The 25,578-nt window shown below is 45.9% G+C and overlaps 1 protein-coding gene across 5 annotated transcripts in view; it reads right to left on the bottom strand.

Moving 5' to 3' along the window:
- Window positions 1-212: 212 nt before the first annotated feature.
- LOC130297439 (lysosomal alpha-glucosidase-like) overlaps window positions 213-25,578 on the bottom strand; it is an 83,934-nt gene continuing 58,568 nt past the window's right edge. For all 5 annotated transcript variants that reach the window (XM_056549918.1, XM_056549914.1, XM_056549917.1 and 2 more), the window contains exons 12-20: window positions 23,239-23,356; window positions 21,813-21,946; window positions 12,982-13,133; window positions 8,791-8,939; window positions 7,646-7,787; window positions 6,670-6,768; window positions 4,328-4,492; window positions 4,082-4,234; window positions 213-732 (exon numbers count right to left, since the gene is read on the bottom strand). In XM_056549918.1, coding sequence (XP_056405893.1) covers window positions 670-732; window positions 4,082-4,234; window positions 4,328-4,492; window positions 6,670-6,768; window positions 7,646-7,787; window positions 8,791-8,939; window positions 12,982-13,133; window positions 21,813-21,946; window positions 23,239-23,356 — 1,175 coding nt within the window. In that variant the 3' untranslated portion in view covers window positions 213-669. The remainder of the gene's footprint in view (window positions 733-4,081; window positions 4,235-4,327; window positions 4,493-6,669; window positions 6,769-7,645; window positions 7,788-8,790; window positions 8,940-12,981; window positions 13,134-21,812; window positions 21,947-23,238; window positions 23,357-25,578) is intronic.

The following is a 25,578-nucleotide window of genomic DNA, read 5'->3' on the forward strand; positions in this document are numbered from 1 at the left end:
ATTACCCTGTGGGACCATCATTCCATTGGGATTACTGTTACCTTGCAAGGGTGAATATTCTACATGCTTACCAGAAGGAGGGTGGGTGGGCTAAATAAGACATATTTGCAAAAGACATATAATTTTTTATTTCAAGCATAATTGACCTGGAAATATTACAAGTGATTGAGCTAAAGTCAAAACTACTACATACATTGAAATCTAAAAATGAACATGTTTAGTAAAGGTTTATTCTTACTGTACATATCATGTAACATGGAACAGCAAGGTAAAGTAATGCCCCAATTCATACCTGAGTTCTAAACATATGCCCTCTACAATATGCCTTTATCCCTTCACTAAGACTACAGCACTGTCTAATGCCATGCAGAGGTAGTGGGTAAATAATTTGGGGGGACAAAAAAATAGTTTTTATGGATGAGGAGGGAAAAATATTTAGCGTTTAAAGAAATCAAATATGCACCCGGCTACATCAAAATGAAAGAATTACGTTTTTATAGTAAAGATAATAGCAGAAAGGATATTCATCGTGAACTTGGACTAAGTATAAGGCTGGAAAAATAACTGATTTTACAATGAAAATGCTATATATATATATATATATATATATATATATATATCCATCACCATATCACATTTCTCCGCATGGCTTCAGGTTCCACTTCAGGGTTAAGACCATTTGATTTCAAACTTTTTTCCAATTGGTAAAGAAAGCTCCTTAATCTTCAGAAGCTGAAGAAAGACAATGGAATACATGAATTTTGATGTTTCACATTAGAATAACACATTTTTCATTTTCTTTTTGTTAAAGGGGTACTCCGGTGGAAAATCAACTGGTGTCAGAAAGTTAAACAGATTTGTAAATTATTTCTATTAAAACATCTTTACCCTCACCAGCTGTATGCTACAGAGGAAATTCTTTTCTTTTTGAATTTCTTTTTTGTCTGGTCCACAGTGCTCTCTGCTGACATCTCTGTCCATATAAGGAACTATCCAGAGCAGCATATGTTTCCTATGGGGATCTTCTCCTGCTCTGGACAGTTCCTGATATGGACAGAGGTGTCAGCAGAGAGCACTGTGGACAAGACAAAAAATAAATTCAAAAAGAAAAGAATTTCCTCTGTAGTATACAGCTACTAAAAAGTACTGGAAGTAATAGAAGTAATTTACAAATCTGTTTAACTTTCTGGCACCAGTTGATTTAAAAAAAAAAATTCCACCGGAGTACCCCTTTAAGCTTTACATGCAAGTGTAGTTTCACCAAATGTAGACAACACTCTAGAGCAGTGTTTCTCAAGCGCGGTCCTCAAGTCCCCCCAACAGGTGATATCATTATGGTCGGTGAATCAGGCATCACCACAGTTATATCACCTGCGAAAGACTAAGGACATCCTGATAACATGACCTGTTGGGGGTCTTGAGGACCGAGCTTGAGGAACACTGCTGTAGTGTATTATGGCTCTGAATAACCTCGGAGTTGTACATAAGTGTAATATGGCACCCATAGCCTTATACGGACCAATTCTGTATCTTCATTAGCCTCTCATGTCAAATAGAAATATGCGTAATGTTCATTTCACTCACTGTTTAAGAAACAGAAAGAGGGGCTCGTTTTTTGTTAAAGGGGTACTCCGCTGCTCAGCGTTTGGAACAAACTGTTCCGAACGCTGGAGCCGGTGTCGGGAGCTTGTTATGTCATAGCCTCGCCTCCCCATGACTTCACGTCCCGCCCCCTCTATGGGGGGCTGCCACGCCCCCTCCCATAGACTTGCATTGAGGGGGCGGAGCGTGATGTCATGAGGGGCCGGGCTATGATGCCATGAGCTCCCGACACCGGTTCCAGTGTTCTTAACAGTTTGTTCCAAACACTGAGCAGCGGAGTAGCCCTCTAAGCTATGCCTCTACCCCACCCAAGTTCACCCAACCACAAGCTAAAGAATGTCTATTTTGCTTGGGACCCCCAAATTCCTTCAAACGTCCCTGCTCCCGCAAAACAACTTTGGGGCGAGGGGGCATACACCTAATATCAAAGACTTTCGTGGTGGAGTCATAGGGACTGGGAGGTCTGCATCAAAAGCCATACTGCTGAGTAATTCTTCACTAGAACCAGTATATATCTTCAATATGGTCATATCAAGCAATATACAGTAGCATACAGTGTTTATTTAGCTCTGCAGTGTGTATAAAGTTATATGCTATGTTCATGCGCCAGAATTCTGGCTTTAAAATGCGGAATTTCGGCCATATTGATGCATGCACATTATTCTGCATTTTTCCCATTTTTGCGTAATTTATGCTGAAATTCCACACAAATTCCGCACGAAAAGGAGCTTTTTCATACACTGCTTTTGATAAATTTGGTGGGGAATCCGCATGAATTCACATAATTTCTGCATTTTGTGGAGAAAAAATTAACCCAATTCCCTTTAATGGGTTTCCGGAATTCTGCAAAAATGTAGTGACTTATATTTTTGCGGAATTCTAAATTTTCACTGCGGAACATCTGCAGTGAAAATTCTGCAGTGTTAATGGGATTGCGGAATCACATTGAAGTTAATAAGGCTGTAAACACATGCAGAATTTCCATGCAAATTTCCATGCGAAAAATCTGGCGTGTGAACATAAAGCGGACCTGTAAGGCTGGTGTTGAACACGACAGATTTTTTTGGAAATCTGCCACTGCAAACCAAAGCCAAAAGTGGATCCAGCATGAAAAATGAAGTGTAAGTCCTTCCTTTATATTTCCCATTGCCCTTTAATATTCTTCTGGCTTTTGCTAAAAGATTGCAGTAGCAGCACTCCCAAAAAAATCTGCCATTCTTTCCTTCCTAATCCTTAAAGGGGTACTCCGCCCCTAGACATCTTATCCCCTATCCAAAGGATAGGGGATAAGATGTCTGATCGCGGGGATCGCTGGGACCTCTGCGATCTCTGATGCAGCACCGCAGTCATCTGATGCACGGACTTCGCGCCTGATGACTAGCAATGCAACGCTGACTTCACGGCCACGCCCCCTCGTGACATCACACCCTCCCTCTCAATGCAAGTCTATGGGAGGGGGCGTGATGGCCAACACGCCCCCTCCCATAGATTTGCATCGAGGGGGCTTGGCCATGACATCAAGAGGGGGCATGGTCGTGACGTCACAGGCCTCCGATGCCGCACCCTTGGGTTCCCCTGCGATCTCTCTGCTGCATCCTGCATTCATTTAGAGTGTCGAGTGCAGCGCCGGAGGCTCATGCCGTCGTGGCCATGCCCCGCTCTTAGTGTCATGACCACGCCACCTCAATGACCACGCTCCCTCTCCCATAGACTTGCTTTGAGGGGGTGTGGCCGTGATGTCATGAGCGGGGCATGACTGAGACGTCACGAGCCTCCGCCCCGCATTGCCAGTCATCCGGCAAGGAGCAAAGTTTGCTCCGTGCACCGGATGTCTGGGGTGTCACAGCCGAGATCGCGATCAGACATCTTATTCCTTATCCTTTGGATAGGGGATAAGATGTATAGGGGCAGAGTACCCCCTTTAAATTCAGCATAGAGAAACATTCAGCAATCATGTCAGGGTTACAATGCTCAATGGGTGTCGTGCATGGGACCAAAGTACTAGACTTGTGTCTCTTTATGATTAGTCTAAAGACCGGTTAGGATAGGGCCATTAAAAGTACACATTAAAGGGGTATTCCAGGGGAAAACTTTTTTTTTTTTTTTTTTTAGATCAACTTGCTCCAGAAAGTTAAACAGATTTGGAAATTACGTCTATTAAAAAATCTTAATCCTTCCAATAATTATCAGCTGCTGAAGTTGAGTTGTTCTTATCTGTCTGGAAACAGTGCTCTCTGCTGACATCTCTGCTTGTCTCGGGAACTGCACAGAGTAGAATAGGTTTGCTATGGGGATTTGCTTCTACTGTGGACAGCTCCCGAAAAAATGATAAATATAATAATATTATAAAGACTAAACTACATAGGATACACGATTTATTGTCTGCTTGGAAACATTTTTGTTATAGGACATGTAGTTATTACTTAAGTATTGGGCAAATATATGAATACAGGTTGTTCTGGTTCAAGTATATAAATACCTTTGTTTCTGGAAAGTACTTGAAGTTTTTGGTGTCAGCACCATTAACCCGAACTTCTGAAGGACATTTCGGTACACCAAACACTGCCACCTCCTCCAGCTTCAGTTTTTCTGCTTCACAATTTATTTTTATCACCTCATTCAGAAGAACATTCTGTGGTATAACAAAATAAAAAAGAGTATAAGTCAAGTATCTGCCAACACGTATAACTTACCATTTGAGCTTTTCTGATAATATTTAACCTACATTGTGTGCCATAAAGACAACCATGCTATAATCCCCCTTCTTGTAGGTGTCCAAACTGTCTCCGTCATCCCAGTAGAGATCTCCTTTAGCAAATCCACATGCTGTAAGGGCCACGAGGAGTATGAGGCTGTTCTTGCGCGACTCTTCTGTGGTCATTCCTGGCTCCTGTGGATCACATGTGAGAATACATACAGTATAACAAGAACAAACATCTCGTCATTACAGAAACATATATGTTCATGTGACTAATGGATGCAGCCTAATACAACTTATCCCCTATCCACAGGAAAGGGGATAAGTGTCTGATCCCGGGGAGTCCGACCGCTGGGACCTTCTGTACGGGGCTCCAACTCTGCCGCAGCTCTTCCCATGCAGGAGGCAACATGATGCTGCGGCCGACATGCTCCCTTCATGTATGTCTATGGGAGAGGCGGAGAAGCACCATTTGTGCCTCCCCGCCTCTCGTAGATCTGAATGGAGGGGACGTGTCTGTCAACCTCTTTGTGAGGTCTGCGACATGAGCATTAGCTACACAGAGCCGTGGCAGTGCCGGGTCCCTGTACGGGTTATCAGACACTTATCCTTATCCCTTAGTTGTCTATGGTACTACTTTAAAGGGGTATTCCAGGAATTTTTTTATTTGACTATGCTACAGGGGCTGTAAAGTTAGTGTAGTTCATAATATGGTGTCTGTACCTGTGTGTGACGGTTTTCGCACAATTCTTATGTGATTTTTACCCCAATATTTATTTTTATAAGCATACAAAATGACTGTTGTCTCAGATTTTTCCCAGGTTGCAATGGGGCTGATTTCCCAGGTTGCAATGGGGCTTATGACAGAGAGCCTGCTACAATGGGTGGAGGGATCGCTTGGTGGGAGAGAGATCAATCTGCAACTAATGCAACAGCTGTAGGCACCCTGATTGAAAACCACAGGTCTTTTGAATGGATGCAGCTCATTTATGTTTCAATGGGTGGGGTGGCTGATGTGTAGGAGGGAGGAAGATGGAATTGTGGGATTTTTAGGCAAAGAAGAAAACTCAAAAAGGAAATACCAGTTCACAAAAAGCTAGTCACAGTATTATGGTAATCTCATAACATAGCCATTTAGCCCCAAGACAAGCGCAGATCCTTCCTAAGCATGTCCATTACTGTCTGCCAGGTACGAACTAAAATCACCTTATGGTGGAGAACGCCTTTAAGTATACTATGCAAACAACATACACAGGTTTGTTTTGAAATCCTGTCTATTGTGCCTATGTCCATGGGTCCTGCTGTTAAGAATATCACTGAATGCTGTTTAAAAAAAAGCTCAGGCAAGAGGACAGTCCCCATAATAATGCACAAAAAATAAAAAAAATAAAAAATTGCAATCAGAAAATAGAAATAATTTAGAAAAAAGAACAGGTTTCAGTATCTGGGACTAAACAGGGGAAAAAAAGATGACACATTCCCTTTAAAGCAAGCCGTCTTCTTACATGGGAAGATCAATAGAAGCCTTGCTCTCCACCGTTAAATGTATTAAATGCTATGGCAATATCTGGGGATTCTTTAGGGATTAAATAGGGATAGGTAATGTAGGCAGCAGCCTAGGACAACATTGGGCGCACAATTCATGGATACAATTAAATATATTTCTTTGTACATATAAATAGGGTTGTCATACAGGATTTGTGGTAGAATGGCACTGAAAGAAGTGTGTGTCATAAATAAGAATTTTAGAAAGGGAGGAGAAAAAGGGAACAAAAGACCAGCGCACCCTGTGCCGTTACCTCGTGGGGACAAGAGAAAATGGGGGTGGGAAGTTGCTCACCTTGTTGTGTCGCGCTGCGAGCGCGACACCGTTGTGGGCTTGGTATCGAAATAGTGCGATCCGCGGCAGCCTGTATCCTTCCGTTTCTCGAGATAGTCGAGGCGGTTTTGTCAAGATGCGCGTTCTGTGCCCATGGCAGAGGTCACAGAATAGAAAATCAGATACTCATCTGGCGCTCGCAGGATCCGTCCAGGTGGTCAATAAGGTGAAAGACTACAGGTGTGGTAAAGAGTTCAGTCTTTATTGCTTCACAAAGGACAGACAACGCATTTCGAGGGATCGCCCCTCTTCCTCACCCATGACCTGAGGAAGAGGGGCGATCCCTCGAAACGCGTTGTCTGTCCTTTATGAAGCAATAAAGACTGAACTCTTTACCACACCTGTAGTCTTTCACCTTATTGACCACCTGGACGGATCCTGCGAGCGCCAGATGAGTATCTGATTTTCTATTCTGAGACCTCTGCCATGGGCACAGAACGCGCATCATAAATAAGAATGTAACAGATTGTGTTTTGTGTCGGTGTATTACCTGTGCAGGTATAATGTAACCACCTCGAATGTGTATATTTATAGTGTCCAACGGTGAGGGAAGAGTAAACCATTCTCCTATACTTTCAAGTGCAGCACCCTGTCAAAGGTGAAAAAATACAAAAATAAAAAAAATGTTCACTGTAGTAGTGTGGGTGAGAGAGGTGACACAACATCAATGGAAAGCCACAGTTACACACCTGTCACACAAAGGTGTACGAGAACATAAAAACACAGTCATGTAACACCAAGCACATAAAAGTCCCTGCTACTAAAACTGATACAATAGGTACAAAACACATATAGTCTTAAAGGAGATCTGCAGTGTAAGACACTTATCACCTATCTGCAGGACCCCCGTGATCTCCTGTACGGGGCCACGGCTATGCTGTGACATGCCCCCTCCACGCCGACACCCCCCCTCCATGTATCTCTATGGGAGAGGCAGGGATGCAGTGTTCATGCATCCCCGCCTCTCCCATAGAGCTGTATTGGGGGAACGTGTCGTCAACATCAGTGAGGTCAATGACACGCGCATTAGCCGTGCAAAGCAGCGGAAATGCCGGGTCCCCATATGGGAGATCGCGGGGGATAAGTGTCTATGGCTGCAGTGCAGTACTTCTTTAATGTAATGACTGGAAATAGTTAATCACCATTTATGTCATTTTATGAAGTGTGACAATGCTAAAGAGGTTTCCCACCAAAGACATTTGTGACATATCCACATGGGCAACTCTTGATTCAGTCCCTATGTGAATGTCAGAGGTCAGCTGACTTAGTGGAACATGGGTCAGAGAACACCCATTCTTCTAAATGTGATGCTATTTTGTCACCCTGCAGTATCAGACCAATAAGTGGTATTTTCTAATTTTTTCTAATTTTTAAATAGGTCATAACGTTTTATCAGATGTGGTAAAACTGTACAAAATGGGGACAGCTGTGACATGGCAAATTTAATAAATAACTAATATACATACCGAACCCAGATCATACCACACCCCAGCAGGAAAATATCCTTTTACTTCTGTCTCCCCCTCTTCCAAGACTGGAGTGATATATAAGGCTTCTCCCCATAGGAACTGGCGATCAATTGTCCAAGTATTTTTATCGGAGGGAAACCTAATAAAGGAAATGTGAAGAAATAATTTATAATACTCTTCAGAATGTATGGAAAATGAAAGGTTTAGAAAGTTAAAGAGAATCTGTCAGCAGTTTAGAGCCTTCAAATCTGCTCTATACAGAAGATGAGAGGAATGTAATGACCCCTTGTGTTCCAGTCATGTACTCTGCAGGACCCAGAGAAATGTTTTTTTTAAAGTGTACCTGTCGCCAATAAAAACTTTTGATATAATGTAGATAATACCATTATATGTATATTTGTAATATACATTGATTAAAAAATGTGTATATTTTTGGGTGAAAAAATGCTGTCCCTGCAGCTATTGCCTGTGTGTGTCTGAGGAGTCCAAATACAGGAAGTGAGGGCGGGACAAGCAGGGATCTGTGCAGGCTCCTGACTTGTCACACATCCTGGTGTGTGAGCCCATAGCATGTCACAGAGCCTTAGTGTACAGAGCCCTGTTTGTCCTAAGTGCACAGAGCCCTGCTTGTCCACCCACACTTCCTGTATTTGGACTCCTCATAGAGACACACAAGCAATAGTTGTAGGGACAAAAATATACATATTTTTTTAACCAATGTATATTACAAATATACATATAATGGTATTATCTACATTATATCAAAAGTTTTTGTTGATGACAGGTACACTTTAAGTCCCACCACTATGGCAAGAGTCCAGAAGTCAGGTCCTACACCTTAAGTGTCCAAAGCCTTCTGTATTGAACACTTCCCCGACCCTTCATTCAGCTAGACAGCGCCTCTGGGTTCATCATTTAGAGTTGAGAAGAGGGTCTGGAGAAACATCCAATATAGTGAGCTTTTGGCACTTAACGTTAAGGCCTGCCTTCTGGGCACTTGCCATGATGGTGGCTGGAGCAGTAATAGAAGTTTTCCTTCGACATACAGGTTGCATAACTATAACACAAGGTATCATTACACTTCTATGCATGAAGTGGAGTGGACTTAAAACGGTTGACAGATTCCTTTGAGATGTACTTACTCCAGAAAAAGAGCTCTAGCCACAGTATCTCCACGAGTGTGGGCCTTGTGGAACAAAGTGTATAGATAGGGAAGCAGCATATAACGTTTCAACGCAGCTTTTCTTATGGCTTCTTGGGCTTCATTGCTAAATACATACGGCTCCTGTGGCTGTAAATGGATAAACATGGACAACATTATGTTTGATATCAATGTAAAAATATAGCAACAACTACAAAAATGCAGCTATGTTTTTTCTCGACTTTCATTAAAGGGGTACTCCGCCCACAGACATCTTATCTCCTATCCAAAGGACCCCTGCGATCACCGTGCAGCACCCATGCCGCACCCGGCATTCTAAACAGTGGGTGGCCAGAGACGTGACATCACTCCACACCCCCTCCATGTCTATGGGATGTCTGTGGGATGAGTACACCTTCAAAGGGGTACTCCGCTGCTCAGCGTTTGGAGCAAACTGGTGGACGCTGGAGCCGGCGACGGGAGCTTGTAATGTCATAACTCTGCCCCCTCATGATATCACGCCCCGCCCCCTCAATGCAAGTCTATGGGAGAGGGTGTGACGGATGACATCATGAGGGGGCGTGGCTATGACGTCACAAGCTCCCGATGCCAGCTCCAGCTTTCGGAACAGTTTGTTCAAAACGCCGAGCAGCGGAGTACCCCTTTAAGTCAATTACAGTGCAACCGGAAAGACTCCAGACCCTTTCACTTTTTCACATTTTGTTCTTGCGGCCTTGTGCTAAAAAAAAATAAAAATAAAATTCTAGTTTTCCTCCATTTTAAACTTAATACCCCATAATAACAAAGTGAGAACAGAATGTTAGAAATCTTATTTGTCTTCAATGGGATATTGCTGCACCGTGCACACTGCAGAATTTCCGTTGCCGAAAATTTTGCCATGCAATGAAAATTCCAGACTCTGGCGAGAGAATAAACTGGTTCATTCTTTTGGCAGAATTTCGTGGGAACCGCATTCCTATCAATGGTGATGATGCATGTCAGTGCAGTCCTAGTATTAATGGATTTCTTTGGCACCCCGCTGCAGATGGAATCTCCTTTTTTGTAATGTGAATGTAGCCTTATTCCTTAAGGACCCGGGGTTTTTCGTTTTTTTTGCATTTTTGTTTTTTCCTTCTTATTTAAAAAAAATCATAACTCTTTCAGTTTTTCACCTAAAAATCCATTTGATGGCTTATTTTTTGCGCCACCAATTCTACTTTGTAATGACATCAGTCATTTTACCCAAAAATCTACCACGAAACGGAAAAAAAAATCATTGTGCGACAAATTGAAAAAAAAAAAAAGCCATTTTGTAACTTTTGGGGGCTTCCGTTTCTACGCAGTACATTTTTCGATAAAAATGACACCTTATCTTTATTCTGTAGGTCCATACAATTAAAATGATACCCTACTTATATAGGTTGGATTTTGTCGTACTTCTGGAAAAAATCATAACTACATGCAGGAAAATGTATACGTTTAAAATTGTCATCTTCTGACCCCTATAACTTTTTTTATTTTTCCACGTATGGGGCGGTATGAGGGCTCATTTTTTGCGCCGTGATCTGAAGTTTTTAGTGGTACAATTTTTGCATTGATAGGACTTATTGAATTTTTTTGCGCGTACGCCATTGACCGTGCGGTTTAATTAACGATATATTTTTATAATTCGGACATTTCCTCATGCGGCGATACCACATATGTTTATTTTTATTTACACTGTTTGTTTTTTTTTTTTATTGGAAAAGGGGGGTGATTCAAACTTTTAATAGGGGAGGGGTTAAATGATCTTTATTCACTTTTTTTTCCACTTTTTTTTTGCAGTGTTATAGCTCCCATAGGGACCTATAACACTGCACACACTGATCTTTTACATTGATCACTGGTTTCTCATAGGAAACCATTGATCGATGATTCTGCCGCTTGACTGCTCATTACTGGATCTCAGGCACTGAGCAGTCATTCGGTGATCAGACAGAGAGGAGGCAGGTAGGGACCCTCCAGCTGTCATGTAAGCTGTTCGGGATGCTGCGATTTCGCCGCTGCTATCCTGAATAGCTCCCTGAGCTAACCGGCATGGTTTCACTTTCATTTTAGACGCAGCGTTCAACTTTGAACGCCGAGTCTAAAGGGTTAATAGCGCACGGCACCACGATCAATGCCGCGCGCTATTAGCCACGGGTCCTGGCCGTTATTAGAGGCCGGGCCCGACGCCGTGGCTCCACGTTATAGATCAGGAGTGGACTCAGGATATACAGGTACGCCCTGGGTCCTAAACAGGTTAAAGGGGTACTCCGGTGAAAAACATATTTTTTTTTTTAAATCAACTGGTGCCAGATTTATAAATGACTTCTATTAAAAGTCTATTCTATTCTTCTATTATTATTTTTAGTAGCTGTATGCTACAGAGGAAATTATTTTCTTTTTGAATTTCTTTTTTGTCTTGTCCACAGTGCTCTCTGCTGACACCTGATGCCGTATCAGGAACTGTCCAGAGCAGGTGAAAATCCCCATAGCAAACCTATACTTCTCTGGACAGTTCCTGACACGGACAGAGGTGTCAGTAGAGAGCACTGTGGACAAGACAAAAAAGAAATAAAAAATTTCCTCTCTAGCATACAGCTGCTAAAAAGTACTGGAAGGGTAAAGATTTTTTAATTTAAATAATTTACAAATCTGCTTAACTTTCTGGCACCAGTTGATTTAAAAAAAAAAAAAATAATTCCCCTGGAGTACCACTTTAAAGTGTGCTCTTGCATCTCTACACTACCTACTACTGGAATGCATTGAGTAAAACTAGATTTTAGTATTTTCCAAATTCCCTCAGTCAACCAGCCAAGGATTAAAAATATTGAAAATAAGGCTTTTCCCTGCCCATAGATTGAAGACATTAGATTGCGAGATTCTCCGAAAATTTACACACTAAAACATTTAAAATGCAGAAAACTCTTAGTGTTCACAACAGCTTAGTAGCAACGTGGATGTTACGCCTAGCGCTCCGGGTCCCCGCTCCTCCCCGGAGCGCTTACGGCGTCTCTCTCTCCGCAGCGCCCCGGTCGGTCCCGCTGACCGGGAGCGCTGCACGGTCATGGCCGTCGGGGATGCGATTCGCACAGCGGGACGCGCCCGCTCGCGAATCGCATCCCAGGTCACTTACCCGTTCCGGTCCCCTGCTGTCATGTGCTGGCGCGCGCGGCTCCGCTCTCTAGGGCGCGCGCGCCAGCTCCCTGAGGCTTAAAGGGCCAGTGCACCAATGATTGGTGCCTGGCCCAATTAGCTTAATTGGCTTCCACCTGCTCCCAGACTATATCTGATCACTGCCCCTGCACTCCCCTGCCGGATCTTGTTGCCTTAGAGCCTTGAGAAAGCGTTTACTGTGTTTGTCCTTACTGTGTACTTGACCTCCTGCTATTGCCATATTGACTACGATCCTTGCTGCCTGCCCCGACCTTCTGCTACGTCCGACCTTGCTCCTGTCTACTCCCTTGTACCGCGCCTATCTTCAGCAGTCAGAGAGGTTGAGCCGTTGCTAGTGGATACGACCTGGTCACTACCGCCGCAGCAAGACCATCCCGCTTTGCGGCGGGCTCTGGTGAACACCAGTAGTGACTTAGAACCGGTCCACTAGCACGGTCCACGCCAATCCCTCTCTGGCACAAAGGATCCACCTTCTGCCAGCCGGCATCGTGACAGTGGAGACCAAGAGAAATATATATACAGTACATGCTTCAACAAATGGTAAATGATAAGCAAATAAGCTTCCACTATAGTATACAGTGGAACAGTATAATACTTAAAGGGATACTCCACTCCTAGACATCTTATCCCCTATTCAAAGGATAGGGGATAAGATGTCTGATCGCGGGGTCCGGAAACGGGGACCCCAGCGATCTCCGGGCTGGCCCACGGCGCTCTGAACATGGAAGCCTGGGGCTTCCGTGTTTGTGACATCACACCATGCCCCCTCCATTCATGTCTATGGGAGGGGGTATGACAGCTAGTACACTGGGCAATAGACATGAATGGAGGGGGCGTGGCGAGATCTGACATTTTATCCCCTATCCTTTGGATAGGAAATAAGATGTCTAGGGGCAGAGTACCCCTTTAAGTATGGAACCAAGGAATTCTAGAAGACCAGTAACCATAGGTCCTTACTAAATGTACAATGACATAAGTGAAATGATTTTCTTACCGTTGCATCCATTGTGTTGTGGTTCCTCATAAATGGATAAAATGCGCCGACCTGACTCCAGCGCACACAAAGTTCTTCTGTTACATTACCCACAAACCCACAAAGATCTGTTCCAACTAAAGGAACCCCGTACATATTAAACATTAGTATACCTGCAAAGGAAAGAAAGAAACCATATGAGACCTGTTGTTGCTTTATTAAAGAAACTTTGGAAAATATTTTCAAAGGAAATCTGTCAGCAGATCTAACCCCCTGCACCTGTAAAGTGGAAACAGGGGTGTAAATACGCTCATGGCTAGAGAGGGCTTCTCATCTGATTCCAGACATGCCTTTTTATTGTAATAGTCTTCAATAGCACCAAAATAAAAGCCATTTTGTTAGTATGCATATCAGGCACAAGTGCCATGGGGGAGTATTCCACAGCATGGCAAGAGTCCAGCCCATCTCCTCTTTATCTAATGTCTTTACCTACAGGCAGATGCTAGCCATGGGGCCCTGATAAAGTAGACATGGGCTCTGTCTGGGCTTTTACCATTGTTACGTCAGTGCTCCGGCCAGACACACTGGCTGTGAGCGCTCTCCTCTCATGTCCCTGCTGCCCGCGGGGCTGGGATTCGCATCGTGGGACGTGCCCGCATGCGAATTCCAGCCCGTCACTCACCTCCCTGGTCTTCCGTGTTCTCAGTCCTGGCGCGCGTGCCTCCGCCTCCTAGGGTGCGCACGCGTGTGCTGGAGCTCTTGGATTTAAAGGGCCAGTATGCCCTAATTAGTGTCTTCACCTGTTCCTTTTCTATAAGTGTGTGCACCTCCCCATGCCCTGTGCCGGATCTTTGTTGCCCTAGTGCCTGAGTGAAAGCTACTGTGTTCCTGTGATCCTGTCTATCCAAGTACCTGATCCTAGTTCCGTTAAAAGACCCTGCTACTGTGCCACCTGCCCTGACCTACGGCTGTCATGACCACATCTTGTCTTGACCTCCTGTGCCTCACTTCATCTCAGCTACCTGTGTGGGCGAGTCGTGCTAGGGGTAGCAACCTGGGTGCCGCCTGCCACAGCAAGACCATCCCACTTTGTAGCGGGAGCTGGTGAAAACTGGTGAAAACTGGTGAAGACTCTGCTCCCTGGCACGGCTCACGTCATCATCCACACAGGCCCAGAGGATCCACCACTTGCTGTGACCCTTACAACCATGATGGAAAACACCCCATGGCACTTATTTGCAAATTGGCAAAAAGGAATATATATCATGAATGGAGAGGACTACTGAAATAAATAGGTATGCCCGGGATCATGTGATGACTAACCCTAATAGCCATGGGCTTATTTACAGATTTCACCAGAGTAAGTAAGAGATTGTCTGGACTCGCAGAGGTTTAAAAAACTGAGGTGGGATATTTTTTTTATGTCATGATAAATAAATGAACAGTTCTTAGATAATCATGTTTCAAGGCCCTCTATGGGTTAAACGTTGACCAAACTGGTAGCAATGTCCAATAGGTGGCACTAGAGAAACAATTTTCCTCATTCTGAAGGAGAGCTATTAGGCATTCTTGGTTTATCAGATGAAACATAGCAATGCTGAGCAAGTTGTTTACACAGCAGCTTTTTAGCTGTATTAAAGGAGTTGTTTGGGGAAAAAACAACCTGTGTATTGTATTGAAAAGTACAATAAAGCAACTTACTAATATAATATTGTTAGCCATAGTGCACAGATCTTTCATATCAGCTGGGTTCTCTCCCTTGTAAGCTGTGACATCATGTCACGGGTTCTGGATGCAAAACTTACATCCCTTCTCCCCTCCTGTTAGCAGGGGACAAGACCAGTAATGTGAAGAGGGGGAGCTGGTATTACTGATTATTAGATTTACGCAGCATACACACAGCTGGTATTACTGCTCAAATCCACAGCATAAACACCCATTGACAGCAAATTACTGTGGTATACATCAGCAACCCTGAAGAATTGGATACTGGCATATACCATAGCATGTCCCTTACAAACACATTTCTTTCTATGTGCCTAACATAGTCTTAAAGAGACTTGGGCAGCAATTATAAGAGAGAGGTCCCCTTTATGCATCCACCAATATTTAGGCCATAATGTCTTTTTCCTAGGAAGACTCATTCCCGAAGAAAGAGCAAACACTCATTTATGTGCTGATTGGATCTTTTGTGGGACCATATAAATTAATGCTATCGGCCACACATCACCCTGATGTACAGCCGGCAATGATGAATTTAATGGGCCACATGAACAATCTGGTCAGACAGCACAACTGATTGAGCCTTGTGAAGGATCAGCAAAGAAGCACTGATCAGCAAGATCAGCACTTGTTGCTTGTCTCCCTTCGGCCTGTCTTAAAGAGCCCTAACACATACTCAGTCATGTGCACCATGGTCATTTACACAGACACACTCACACACACTGTAACCACTTACATAGGCACACTTTTGCACATGTATGACATACATGCACATGATTACCATATAGTCAGACATACAACACACTCGTAAGATTACATTAACATACATACCTTACTGCTGTGACTAAGAGACCCCAATGCTTGTCCCTGTATGGATCATGGCACTGCAGGAGGACAGTAATGGGTTAACTCCCCCTCTCTCCTTTGATGGCCCTGTCTTATCTTCACATGAAGTAACTCATGCTTGTCCCTGCTATGTATGGATAGTACTGCAAGGTATATGCTGGACAGTTATGGGTTGCTAGCTGTTATGTCAGTGTGTAACAATACCAGCACCGCAGCCTGCAGCAGTGAGATAGGGAGAGTGAGGCAGACGCTGAGCAAAACATTCACAGCAACAGTCATTTAATCTGAGGCCCGAATGTTACTGCCTTGCGATGCTGCTGCATATAAATCTAATGAGCAGTAATACCAGCTTCCCACTTCACATCACTAATCTCGTCCTATGCTGACAGGGAAGGGAGAGGGGAGGAGGGATAGGAGCTCTCCATTTAGAGCCTGTGATGTGATGTCACAGCTTACAAGGGAGCCAGCACAGATGATTTGGAAGATCTCTGCACTATGGCTAATAACTGTTACGCCGAGCGCTCCGGGTCCCCGCTCCTCCCCGGAGCGCTCGCAACATCCTCGCTACTGCAGCGCCCCGGTCAGATCTACTGACCGGGTGGGCTGCGATACCGCCCCCAGCCGGGATGCGATTCGCGATGCGGGTGGTGCCCGCTCGTGATGCGCACCCCGGCTCCCGTACCTGACTCGCTCTCCGTCGGTCCTGTCCCGGCGCGCGCGGCCCCGCTCCCTAGGGCGCGCGCGCGCCGGGTCTCTGCGATTTAAAGGGCCACTGCGCCACTGATTGACGCAGTTGGTCTAATTAGTGTGTTCACCTGTGCACTCCCTATGTATACCTCACTTCCCCTGCACTCCCTCGCCGGATCTTGTTGCCATTGTGCCAGTGAAAGCGTTTCCTTGTGTGTTCCTAGCCTGTGTTCCAGACCTCCTGCCGTTGCCCCTGACTACGATCCTTGCTGCCTGCCCCGACCTTCTGCTACGTCCGACCTTGCTCTTGTCTACTCCCTTGTACCGCGCCTATCTTCAGCAGTCAGAGAGGTTGAGCCGTTGCTAGTGGATACGACCTGGTTACTACCGCTGCTGCAAGACCATCCCGCTTTGCGGCGGGCTCTGGTGAATACCAGTAGTAACTTAGAACCGGTCCACTAGCACGGTCCACGCCAATCCCTCTCTGGCACAGAGGATCCACCTCCTGCCAGCCGAATCGTGACAGTAGATCCGGCCATGGATCCCGCTGAAGTTCCACTGCCAGTTGTCGCCGACCTCACCACGGTGGTCGCCCAGCAGTCGCAACAGATAGCGCAACAAGGCCACCAGCTGTCTCAACTGACCGTGATGCTACAGCAGCTACTACCACAGCTTCAGCAATCATCTCCTCCGCCAGCTCCTGCACCTCCTCCGCAGCGAGTGGCCGCTTCCGGCCTACGACTATCCTTGCCGGATAAATTTGATGGGGACTCTAAGTTTTGCCGTGGCTTTCTTTCACAATGTTCCCTGCACTTGGAGATGATGTCGGACCAGTTTCCTACTGAAAGGTCTAAGGTGGCTTTCGTAGTCAGCCTTCTGTCTGGGAAAGCTCTGTCATGGGCCACACCGCTCTGGGACCGCAATGACCCCGTCACTGCCTCTGTACACTCCTTCTTCTCGGAAATTCGAAGTGTCTTTGAGGAACCTGCCCGAGCCTCTTCTGCTGAGACTGACCTGCTGAACCTGGTCCAGGGTAATTCTTCCGTTGGCGAGTACGCCATCCAATTCCGTACTCTTGCTTCCGAATTATCCTGGAATAATGAGGCCCTCTGCGCGACCTTTAAAAAAGGCCTATCCAGCAACATTAAAGATGTTCTGGCCGCACGAGAAATTCCTGCTACCCTGCATGAACTCATTCATCTAGCCACTCGCATTGACATGCGTTTTTCCGAAAGGCGTCAGGAGCTCCGCCAGGATATGGACTTTGTTCGCACGAGGCGTTTTTTCTCCCCGGCTCCTCTCTCCTCTGGTCCTCTGCAATCCGTTCCTGTGCCTCCCGCCGTGGAGGCTATGCAAGTTGACTATGCAAGTGGTCTCGCTTGACACCTCAAGAGAGGAGACGACGCCGCATGGAGGATCTTTGCCTGTACTGTGCCGGTACCGAACACTTCCTGAAGGATTGTCCTATCCGTCCTCCCCGCCTGGAAAGACGTACGCTGACTCCGCACAAAGGTGAGACAGTGCTTGATGTCAACTCTGCTTCTCCACGCCTTACTGTGCCTGTGCGGATATCTGCCTCTACCTTCTCCTTCTCTACTATGGCCTTCTTGGATTCCGGATCTGCAGGAAATTTTATTTTGGCCTCTCTCAACAACAGGTTCAACATCCCGGTGACCAGTCTCGCCAGACCCCTCTACATCAATTGTGTTAACAATGAAAGATTGGACTGTACCGTGCGTTACCGCACGGAGCCCCTCCTAATGTGCATCGGACCTCATCACGAAAAAATTGAGTTTTTGGTCCTCTCCAATTGCACTTCCGAAATTCTCCTTGGACTACCGTGGCTTCAACGCCATTCCCCAACCCTTGATTGGTCCACAGGAGAGATCAAGAGCTGGGGTACTTCTTGTTTCAAGGACTGTCTTAAACCGGTTCCCAGTACTCCCTGCCGTGACCCTGTGGTTCCCCCTGTAACCGGTCTCCATAAGGTTTATATGGACTATGCTGACGTATTTTGCAAAAAGCAAGCTGAGACTTTACCTCCTCACAGGCCTTATGACTGTCCTATTGACCTCCTCCCGGGCACTACTCCACCCCGGGGCAGAATTTATCCTCTGTCCGCCCCAGAGACTCTTGCTATGTCTGAATACATCCAGGAAAATTTAAAAAAGGGGTTTATCCGCAAATCCTCCTCTCCTGCCGGAGCTGGATTTTTCTTTGTGTCCAAAAAAGATGGCTCCCTATGTCCTTGCATTGATTACCGCGGACTTAATAAAATCACGGTAAAGAACCGCTACCCCCTACCTCTTATCTCAGAACTCTTTGATCGCCTTCAAGGTGCCCACATCTTTACCAAACTGGATTTAAGAGGTGCTTATAATCTCATCCGCATCAGGGAGGGGGACGAATGGAAAACTGCATTTAACACCAGAGATGGACACTTTGAGTATCTGGTCATGCCCTTTGGCCTGTGCAACGCCCCTGCCGTCTTCCAAGACTTTGTTAATGAAATTTTTCGTGATCTCTTATATTCCTGTGTTGTTGTGTATCTGGACGATATTCTGATTTTTTCTGCCAACTTAGAAGAACATCGCCAGCATGTCCGCATGGTTCTTCAGAGACTTCGAGACAATCAACTTTATGCCAAAATGGAGAAATGTCTGTTTGAATGTCAATCTCTTCCTTTCCTAGGATACTTGGTCTCTGGCCAGGGACTACAAATGGACCCAGATAAACTCTCTGCCATCTTAGATTGGCCACGCCCCTCCGGACTCCGTGCTATCCAACGTTTTTTGGGGTTCGCCAATTATTACAGACAATTTATTCCACATTTTTCCACCATTGTGGCCCCTATCGTGGCTTTAACCAAGAAGAATGCCAATCCTAAGTCCTGGTCTCCCCAAGCGGAAGACGCATTTAAACGGCTCAAGTCTGCCTTTTCTTCTGCTCCCGTGCTCTCCAGACCTGACCCATCTAAACCCTTCCTATTGGAGGTTGATGCCTCCTCAGTGGGAGCTGGAGCGGTCCTTCTACAAAAAAATTCTTCCGGGCATGCTGTTACTTGTGGTTTTGTTTTCTAGGACCTTCTCTCCGGTGGAGAGGAACTACTCCATCGGGGATCGAGAACTACTGGCCATTAAATTGGCACTTGAGGAATGGAGGCATCTGCTGGAGGGATCAAAATTTCCAGTTATCATTTACACCGATCACAAGAATCTCTCCTTTCTCCAGTCTGCCCAACGGCTGAATCCTCGCCAGGCCAGGTGGTCGTTGTTCTTTGTCTGTTTTAACTTTGAAATTCAATTTCGCCCTGCCGACAAGAACATTAGGGCCGATGCTCTCTCTCGTTCCTCGGATTCCTCGGAAGTAGAGGTCTCTCCGCAACACATCATTCCTCCGGACTGTCTGATCTCCACTTCTCCAGCCTCCATCAGGCAAACTCCTCCAGGGAAGACCTTCGTTTCTTCACGCCAACGTCTCGGGATTCTCAAATGGGGTCACTCCTCCCACCTCGCAGGCCATGCGGGCATCAAAAAGTCCTTGCAACTCATCTCTCGTTTCTATTGGTGGCCGACTCTGGAGACGGATGTTGTTGATTTTGTGCGGGCCTGTACTGTCTGTGCCCGGGATAAGACTCCTCGCCAGAAGCCTGCTGGTCTCCTTCATCCTCTGCCTGTCCCCGAACAGCCTTGGTCTCTGATTGGTATGGACTTTATTACAGACCTACCCCCATCCCGTGGCAACACTGTTGTTTGGGTGGTCGTTGATCGATTTTCCAAGATGGCACATTTTATTCCTCTTCCTGGTCTTCCTTCAGCGCCTCAGTTGGCAAAACAATTTTTTGTAAACATTTTTCGTCTTCACGGTTTGCCCACGCAGATCGTCTCGGATAGAGGCGTCCAATTCGTGTCAAAATTCTGGAGGGCTCTCTGTAAACAACTCAAGATTAAATTAAACTTCTCTTCTGCTTATCATCCTCAATCCAATGGGCAAGTAGAAAGAATTAACCAGGTCCTGGGTGACTATTTACGGCATTTTGTTTCCTCCCGCCAGGATGACTGGGCAGATCTTCTACCATGGGCCGAATTCTCGTACAACTTCAGAGTCTCTGAATCTTCTGCTAAATCCCCATTTTTCGTGGTGTACGGACGTCACCCTCTTCCCCCCCTCCCTATTCCCTTGCCCTCTGGTTTGCCCGCTGTGGATGAAGTGACTCGTGATCTTTCCACCATATGGAAAGAGACCCAAAATTCTCTTTTACAGGCTTCATCTCGCATGAAAAAGTTTGCCGATAAGAAAAGAAGAGCTCCCCCCATTTTTGCTCCCGGAGACAAGGTATGGCTCTCCGCTAAATATGTCCGCTTTCGTGTCCCCAGTTACAAACTGGGACCACGCTATCTTGGTCCTTTCAAAGTCTTGTGCCAAATTAATCCTGTCTCTTACAAACTTCTTCTTCCTCCTTCTCTTCGTATTCCCAATGCCTTTCATGTCTCTCTCCTTAAACCACTCATCATCAACCGTTTCTCTCCCAAACTTGTTTCTCCCACTCCTGTTTCCGGTTCTTCTGACATCTTCTCCGTCAAGGAGATACTGGCCTCCAAGACGGTCAGAGGGAAAAAATTTTTTTTGGTTGATTGGGAGGGCTGTGGTCCTGAAGAGAGATCCTGGGAACCTGAGGACAACATCCTAGACAAAAGTCTGGTCCTCAGGTTCTCAGGCTCCAAGAAGAGGGGGAGACCCAAGGGGGGGGGTACTGTTACGCCGAGCACTCCGGGTCCCCGCTCCTCCCCGGAGCGCTCGCAACATCCTCGCTACTGCAGCGCCCTGGTCAGATCTACTGACCGGGTGCGCTGCGATACTGCCCCCAGCCGGGATGCGATTCGCGATGCGGGTGGTGCCCGCTCGCGATGCGCACCCCGGCTCCCGTACCTGACTCGCTCTCCGGCGGTCCTGTCCCGACGCGCGCGGCCCCGCTCCCTAGGGCGCGCGCGCGTCGGGTCTCTGCGATTTAAAGGGCCACTGCGCCACTGATTGGCGCAGTTGGTCTAATTAGTGTGTTCACCTGTGCACTCCCTATGTATACCTCACTTCCCCTGCACTCCCTCGCCGGATCTTGTTGCCATTGTGCCAGTGAAAGCGTTTCCTTGTGTGTTCCTAGCCTGTGTTCCAGACCTCCTGCCGTTGCCCCTGACTACGATCCTTGCTGCCTGCCCCGACCTTCTGCTACGTCCGACCTTGCTCTTGTCTACTCCCTTGTACCGCGCCTATCTTCAGCAGTCAGAGAGGTTGAGCCGTTGCTAGTGGATACGACCTGGTTACTACCGCCGCTGCAAGACCATCCCGCTTTGCGGCGGGCTCTGGTGAATACCAGTAGTAACTTAGAACCGGTCCACTAGCACGGTCCACGCCAATCCCTCTCTGGCACAGAGGATCCACCTCCTGCCAGCCGAATCGTGACAATAACATTCTGTTAGTAAGTTGCTATATTATTTATTTTATGACAGCAGACACAAGTTGTTTCTTTAACTGGACAACCCCTTTAAGTTTGAGTGTCTAGAATCCAAACTGCCTAAAAATTCCTAGTAAAAACATCTTACCGGGTATAGAGTAATACAACTGTTCCCAGGTGCTCTCTACATCTCCTGTCCAATGACCTGCATATCGACCATGGCTGGAGAATGTGGATCGAGAAATGACAAAGGGTCGTTTTCCTCTGATCTTGATCATAGCACTGACAGAATAGATAAAAAAAATTCTATTAATTAAACCTAGATTTTGTTGTAGATCTGATGTATTAGCACATCCACATGGAATCACTGCAGCAGTCACGTGTACCAAAGTGTCATTGGTGGATGCCAAGTGCACAGAGAGTGAAGGGTAGCAGTGCCATCAGAGTGCTAGGGGAGGGGCGTATAGGGTAAAATAGAGCTTTTTTTTTTCCGAACTTCAGAATTGTTCTGTGGATCTATGGAAATTCCACCGCAAAATTCACAACACATTAGTTTTGATGCAATTTCAACAATATATGGTAAAGATTTTGTAAAATTACATTCTTTCGCTGCTGATGTATTCCATTGTGGATTTTAATCCAGATGAAATGGGGATTTAAAAGGGTACTCCTCCCTTAGACATTTTATCCCCTATCCAAAGGATAGGGGATAAGATGTCCTATCGCGGGGGTCCTGCCGTTGGGACCCCGCAATCTCGGCTGTGGCACCCCAGACATCTGGTGCACGGGGTGGAGGCTCGTGACCTCACGGTCACGCCCCACCACTAAGGGCCCCCTTGATCTCCCTGCTGCACCCGGCATTCGTTCAGAGCGACAGGTGCAACGCTGAAGTGCCGTAGGCTCGTGAAGTCATGGCCACGCCCCGCTCGTGACGCCACGGCCATGTCCCCTCAATGCAAGTCTATAAGAGGGGGCGTGACGGCCATCATGCCCCCTCCCATAGACTTGCATTGAGGGAGCGTGACAGTGACATCACAAGCGGGGAGTGGCCATGACGTCACGAGCCTCCAGCACTTCAGCGTTGTACCTGACGCTCTGAACGAATGCCGGGTGCAGCAGGGAGACTGCGGGGGTCCCCAGTGGTGGGACCCCCATAATCAGACATCTTATCACCTATCCTTTGGATAGGGGATAAGATGTCTAGGAGTGGAGTACCCCTTTAAGCTTAGCAGCCTCTAAATCAATCAAATACTGTAATGTACTTACCACCTGCATTGTTCACCATACTCTTGTTCACATCAATAGCACAACTATACCTCACATGGCCACATGGCAATGCAGCTAATCTCTAGTCACAGCGAGGAGTTAATGGTAGTCATGTCATGTAACTATGTTCCAAATATTGTCAATCCCTAAGCCAGCTCAGTTGAGGCAAACATTGCGCAAATGTATTTTTCTTTTCGCAAAGATGGTACTTGCACACAAAATTTGCACAATTTGTGCGACCCTGCGCCGAAGCAGGGAATGATAAATTTCAACATTTTGGAATCTTTTATTAAATCTTTTACACTCACTCATGAGATGCTATGGCTTCAAAGAAGCCATATAGGTTATGGAGGTTGTAGTGTGTTGAGAGATGTTGATGACTGGAAGCACAGATCGTAGTATCCCGTAGTACACCTCCTACTACCCCTGGGAATAAAATGAATAGAAGAAATTAGTTTTACAAACTTAAAAAGTATCTTTACTCAAACCTACATGCTGCCATTTTTTACTTACTTTTTTTTAATGTGAGGTCTATAGTAAAACAAAATAGAATTTTGAAATTTCTTTTATGCATAAAATTGTAATAACCCGAAGGTAAATCTGCACTGAGGTCTTTTGTTATTGTGGTTACTGTGGAAATGCCCTGTTCTCTGATGGTCAGCTGACCTTGTTGGCTTTTCACCTGCTTAGCTCCCTAATAAAAGCCTCAGTATTCATCCAGGTGTCGCCTGCGAAAGAGCTCATACTCCTAGCTAACGTTTGTACAGCATTTTGTATTTCTGGCAATTTGACCCATTCGCTCTGCTTTCTGACTCCTTTCCTGTTTCTGCAGTCTAGCTTATCTGTTATCTCTTGGTACTGACTCGGCTTGTGGACTGTGACATATTGTGTGTATGTTTAGTTATTATTTCTGTTAGTGTGTATGATTCCATACAGTGTCCCAATCTCCGTCTGTGTTGTAAGTTTATTTTGTTGACGTTTTACTCCCTGCACTTATTCAGGCAGGGACTGTCACCGTGGTTGTGGACCCGTCGCCTAGGGCGGGTACGCAAGTAGGCAGGGCAAGTGGGAGCAGGTGAGTTCAGGGCTTCACTCTTCCCTGCCCATACATGACAAAAATAGCGAAATATAAAGTTTTTTTTTTTCAAAATCATTTTAATTTGTCATTTCTTTTGACCCTTTAATTACTGGTGGTTTAATGAAGGGATCCTGCATTGACCTTGCCATTATGTGGATATCCTCTTTCACAGGTTTTGTAGCTGTTTGTGGAGATTGGACATCCCATTTTAAGTTTTTTTCATTAAAAAACGGTTCACATGAAATGAAATGAATTTGCCAGGTCGTTACAGACATGTGAATACTTAGAGCCGAACACATCTATAACATTAGAAAGGGTTTTTGACAAACATTCCCCATCTATGCACTTTAAAAAGGCCATAATATGGACCCATTAGGACTCTCTTTGGCAGCCTTACATTCAGTTAGCTGAGATGGTGGAAGAATCATATGGTTAAATAAATAGCTAAAATGGAATTATACGGACAGGTTTTTCATTTATTTTACACGGTGTGAACATAGCCTTCACGTTCTTCACATGATTCTGAGTGACTGTTATTCTCTAATAATCTTTTCTAATTAAATAAAGAGTAAGCAACATATTTCATATACATATGTTCATAAGATAACTTTGAGGACCAGTCCTATGGTCTTATGGTTCATATGTGAACTTGCCCTATTGTAGTGGTCATACATTTCTTTGTTTATTATGTGTTATTTTATGCGCTCTGGCCGCACACGCTGGCTGGGAGCGCATGGTTCCGTTACCAGCTGCTGCCATCGGGGCTGGGATTGCGTTGCAGGACGCGCCCGCATGCGAATCCCAGTCCGTCACTCACTTGGTGCTTCTCCTGCCCCCGCCTCTCTGCTCCGGCGTGCGTGTCCCCATCCCCTAGGGTTGCGCACTCCGGAGCTTTAAGATTTAAAGGGCCAGTGCACCCATTAGTGTAGTACACCTGTGGCTCATTGATAAATTCCTCCTCCCACACTTCCCTACTGGATCTTTGTTGCCTTGTGCCTGAGAGAAAGCATTCCTGAGAGTTGCCTTGCCGTGTATCTGATCCTTTGCTCTGTGACCTGACCTTGCTCCTCTGCCGCCTGCCTACTGACCTCCTGCTACGTCCTTACTACACTACTGTGCCACCTGCCCTGACCTTCTGCTATCCTGACTACGAGCTACCTTATCCCTCCTGTGAAGAAAAATGCAAGTGACCCAGCAGAATCTTGCTATTCCGACAAAGGACAGATCTCCGTCCGAAATGCGTCCAATATTCCTCCACCACCTATTTGATGTATTGATTTTATGCTCAATAAACCGGAATAGCAAGACTCTTCTGGATCACTTGCATTTTTCTTCATTCATGTTGCGCACATGGTCCGGTCAGATCCGCGCAGAACACTGGGGGAGGTGAGCTGACTCTCACTTGTGCTCATCCTTCGTGTGCCTCGCATCTCCTCAGCCACCTGTGTGGTCGAGCCGTACAGGGTAGTGACCTAGGTGCCGCCTGCCGCAGCAAGTCCATCCTGCTTTGCGGCGGGCTCTGGTGAAAACCAGCAGCATCTTAGACTCCGCTCCCTGGTATGGTCCGAAT

Source organism: Hyla sarda, chromosome 13 (assembly GCF_029499605.1).
Source record: "Hyla sarda isolate aHylSar1 chromosome 13, aHylSar1.hap1, whole genome shotgun sequence".
Lineage (NCBI taxonomy): Eukaryota > Metazoa > Chordata > Amphibia > Anura > Hylidae > Hyla > Hyla sarda.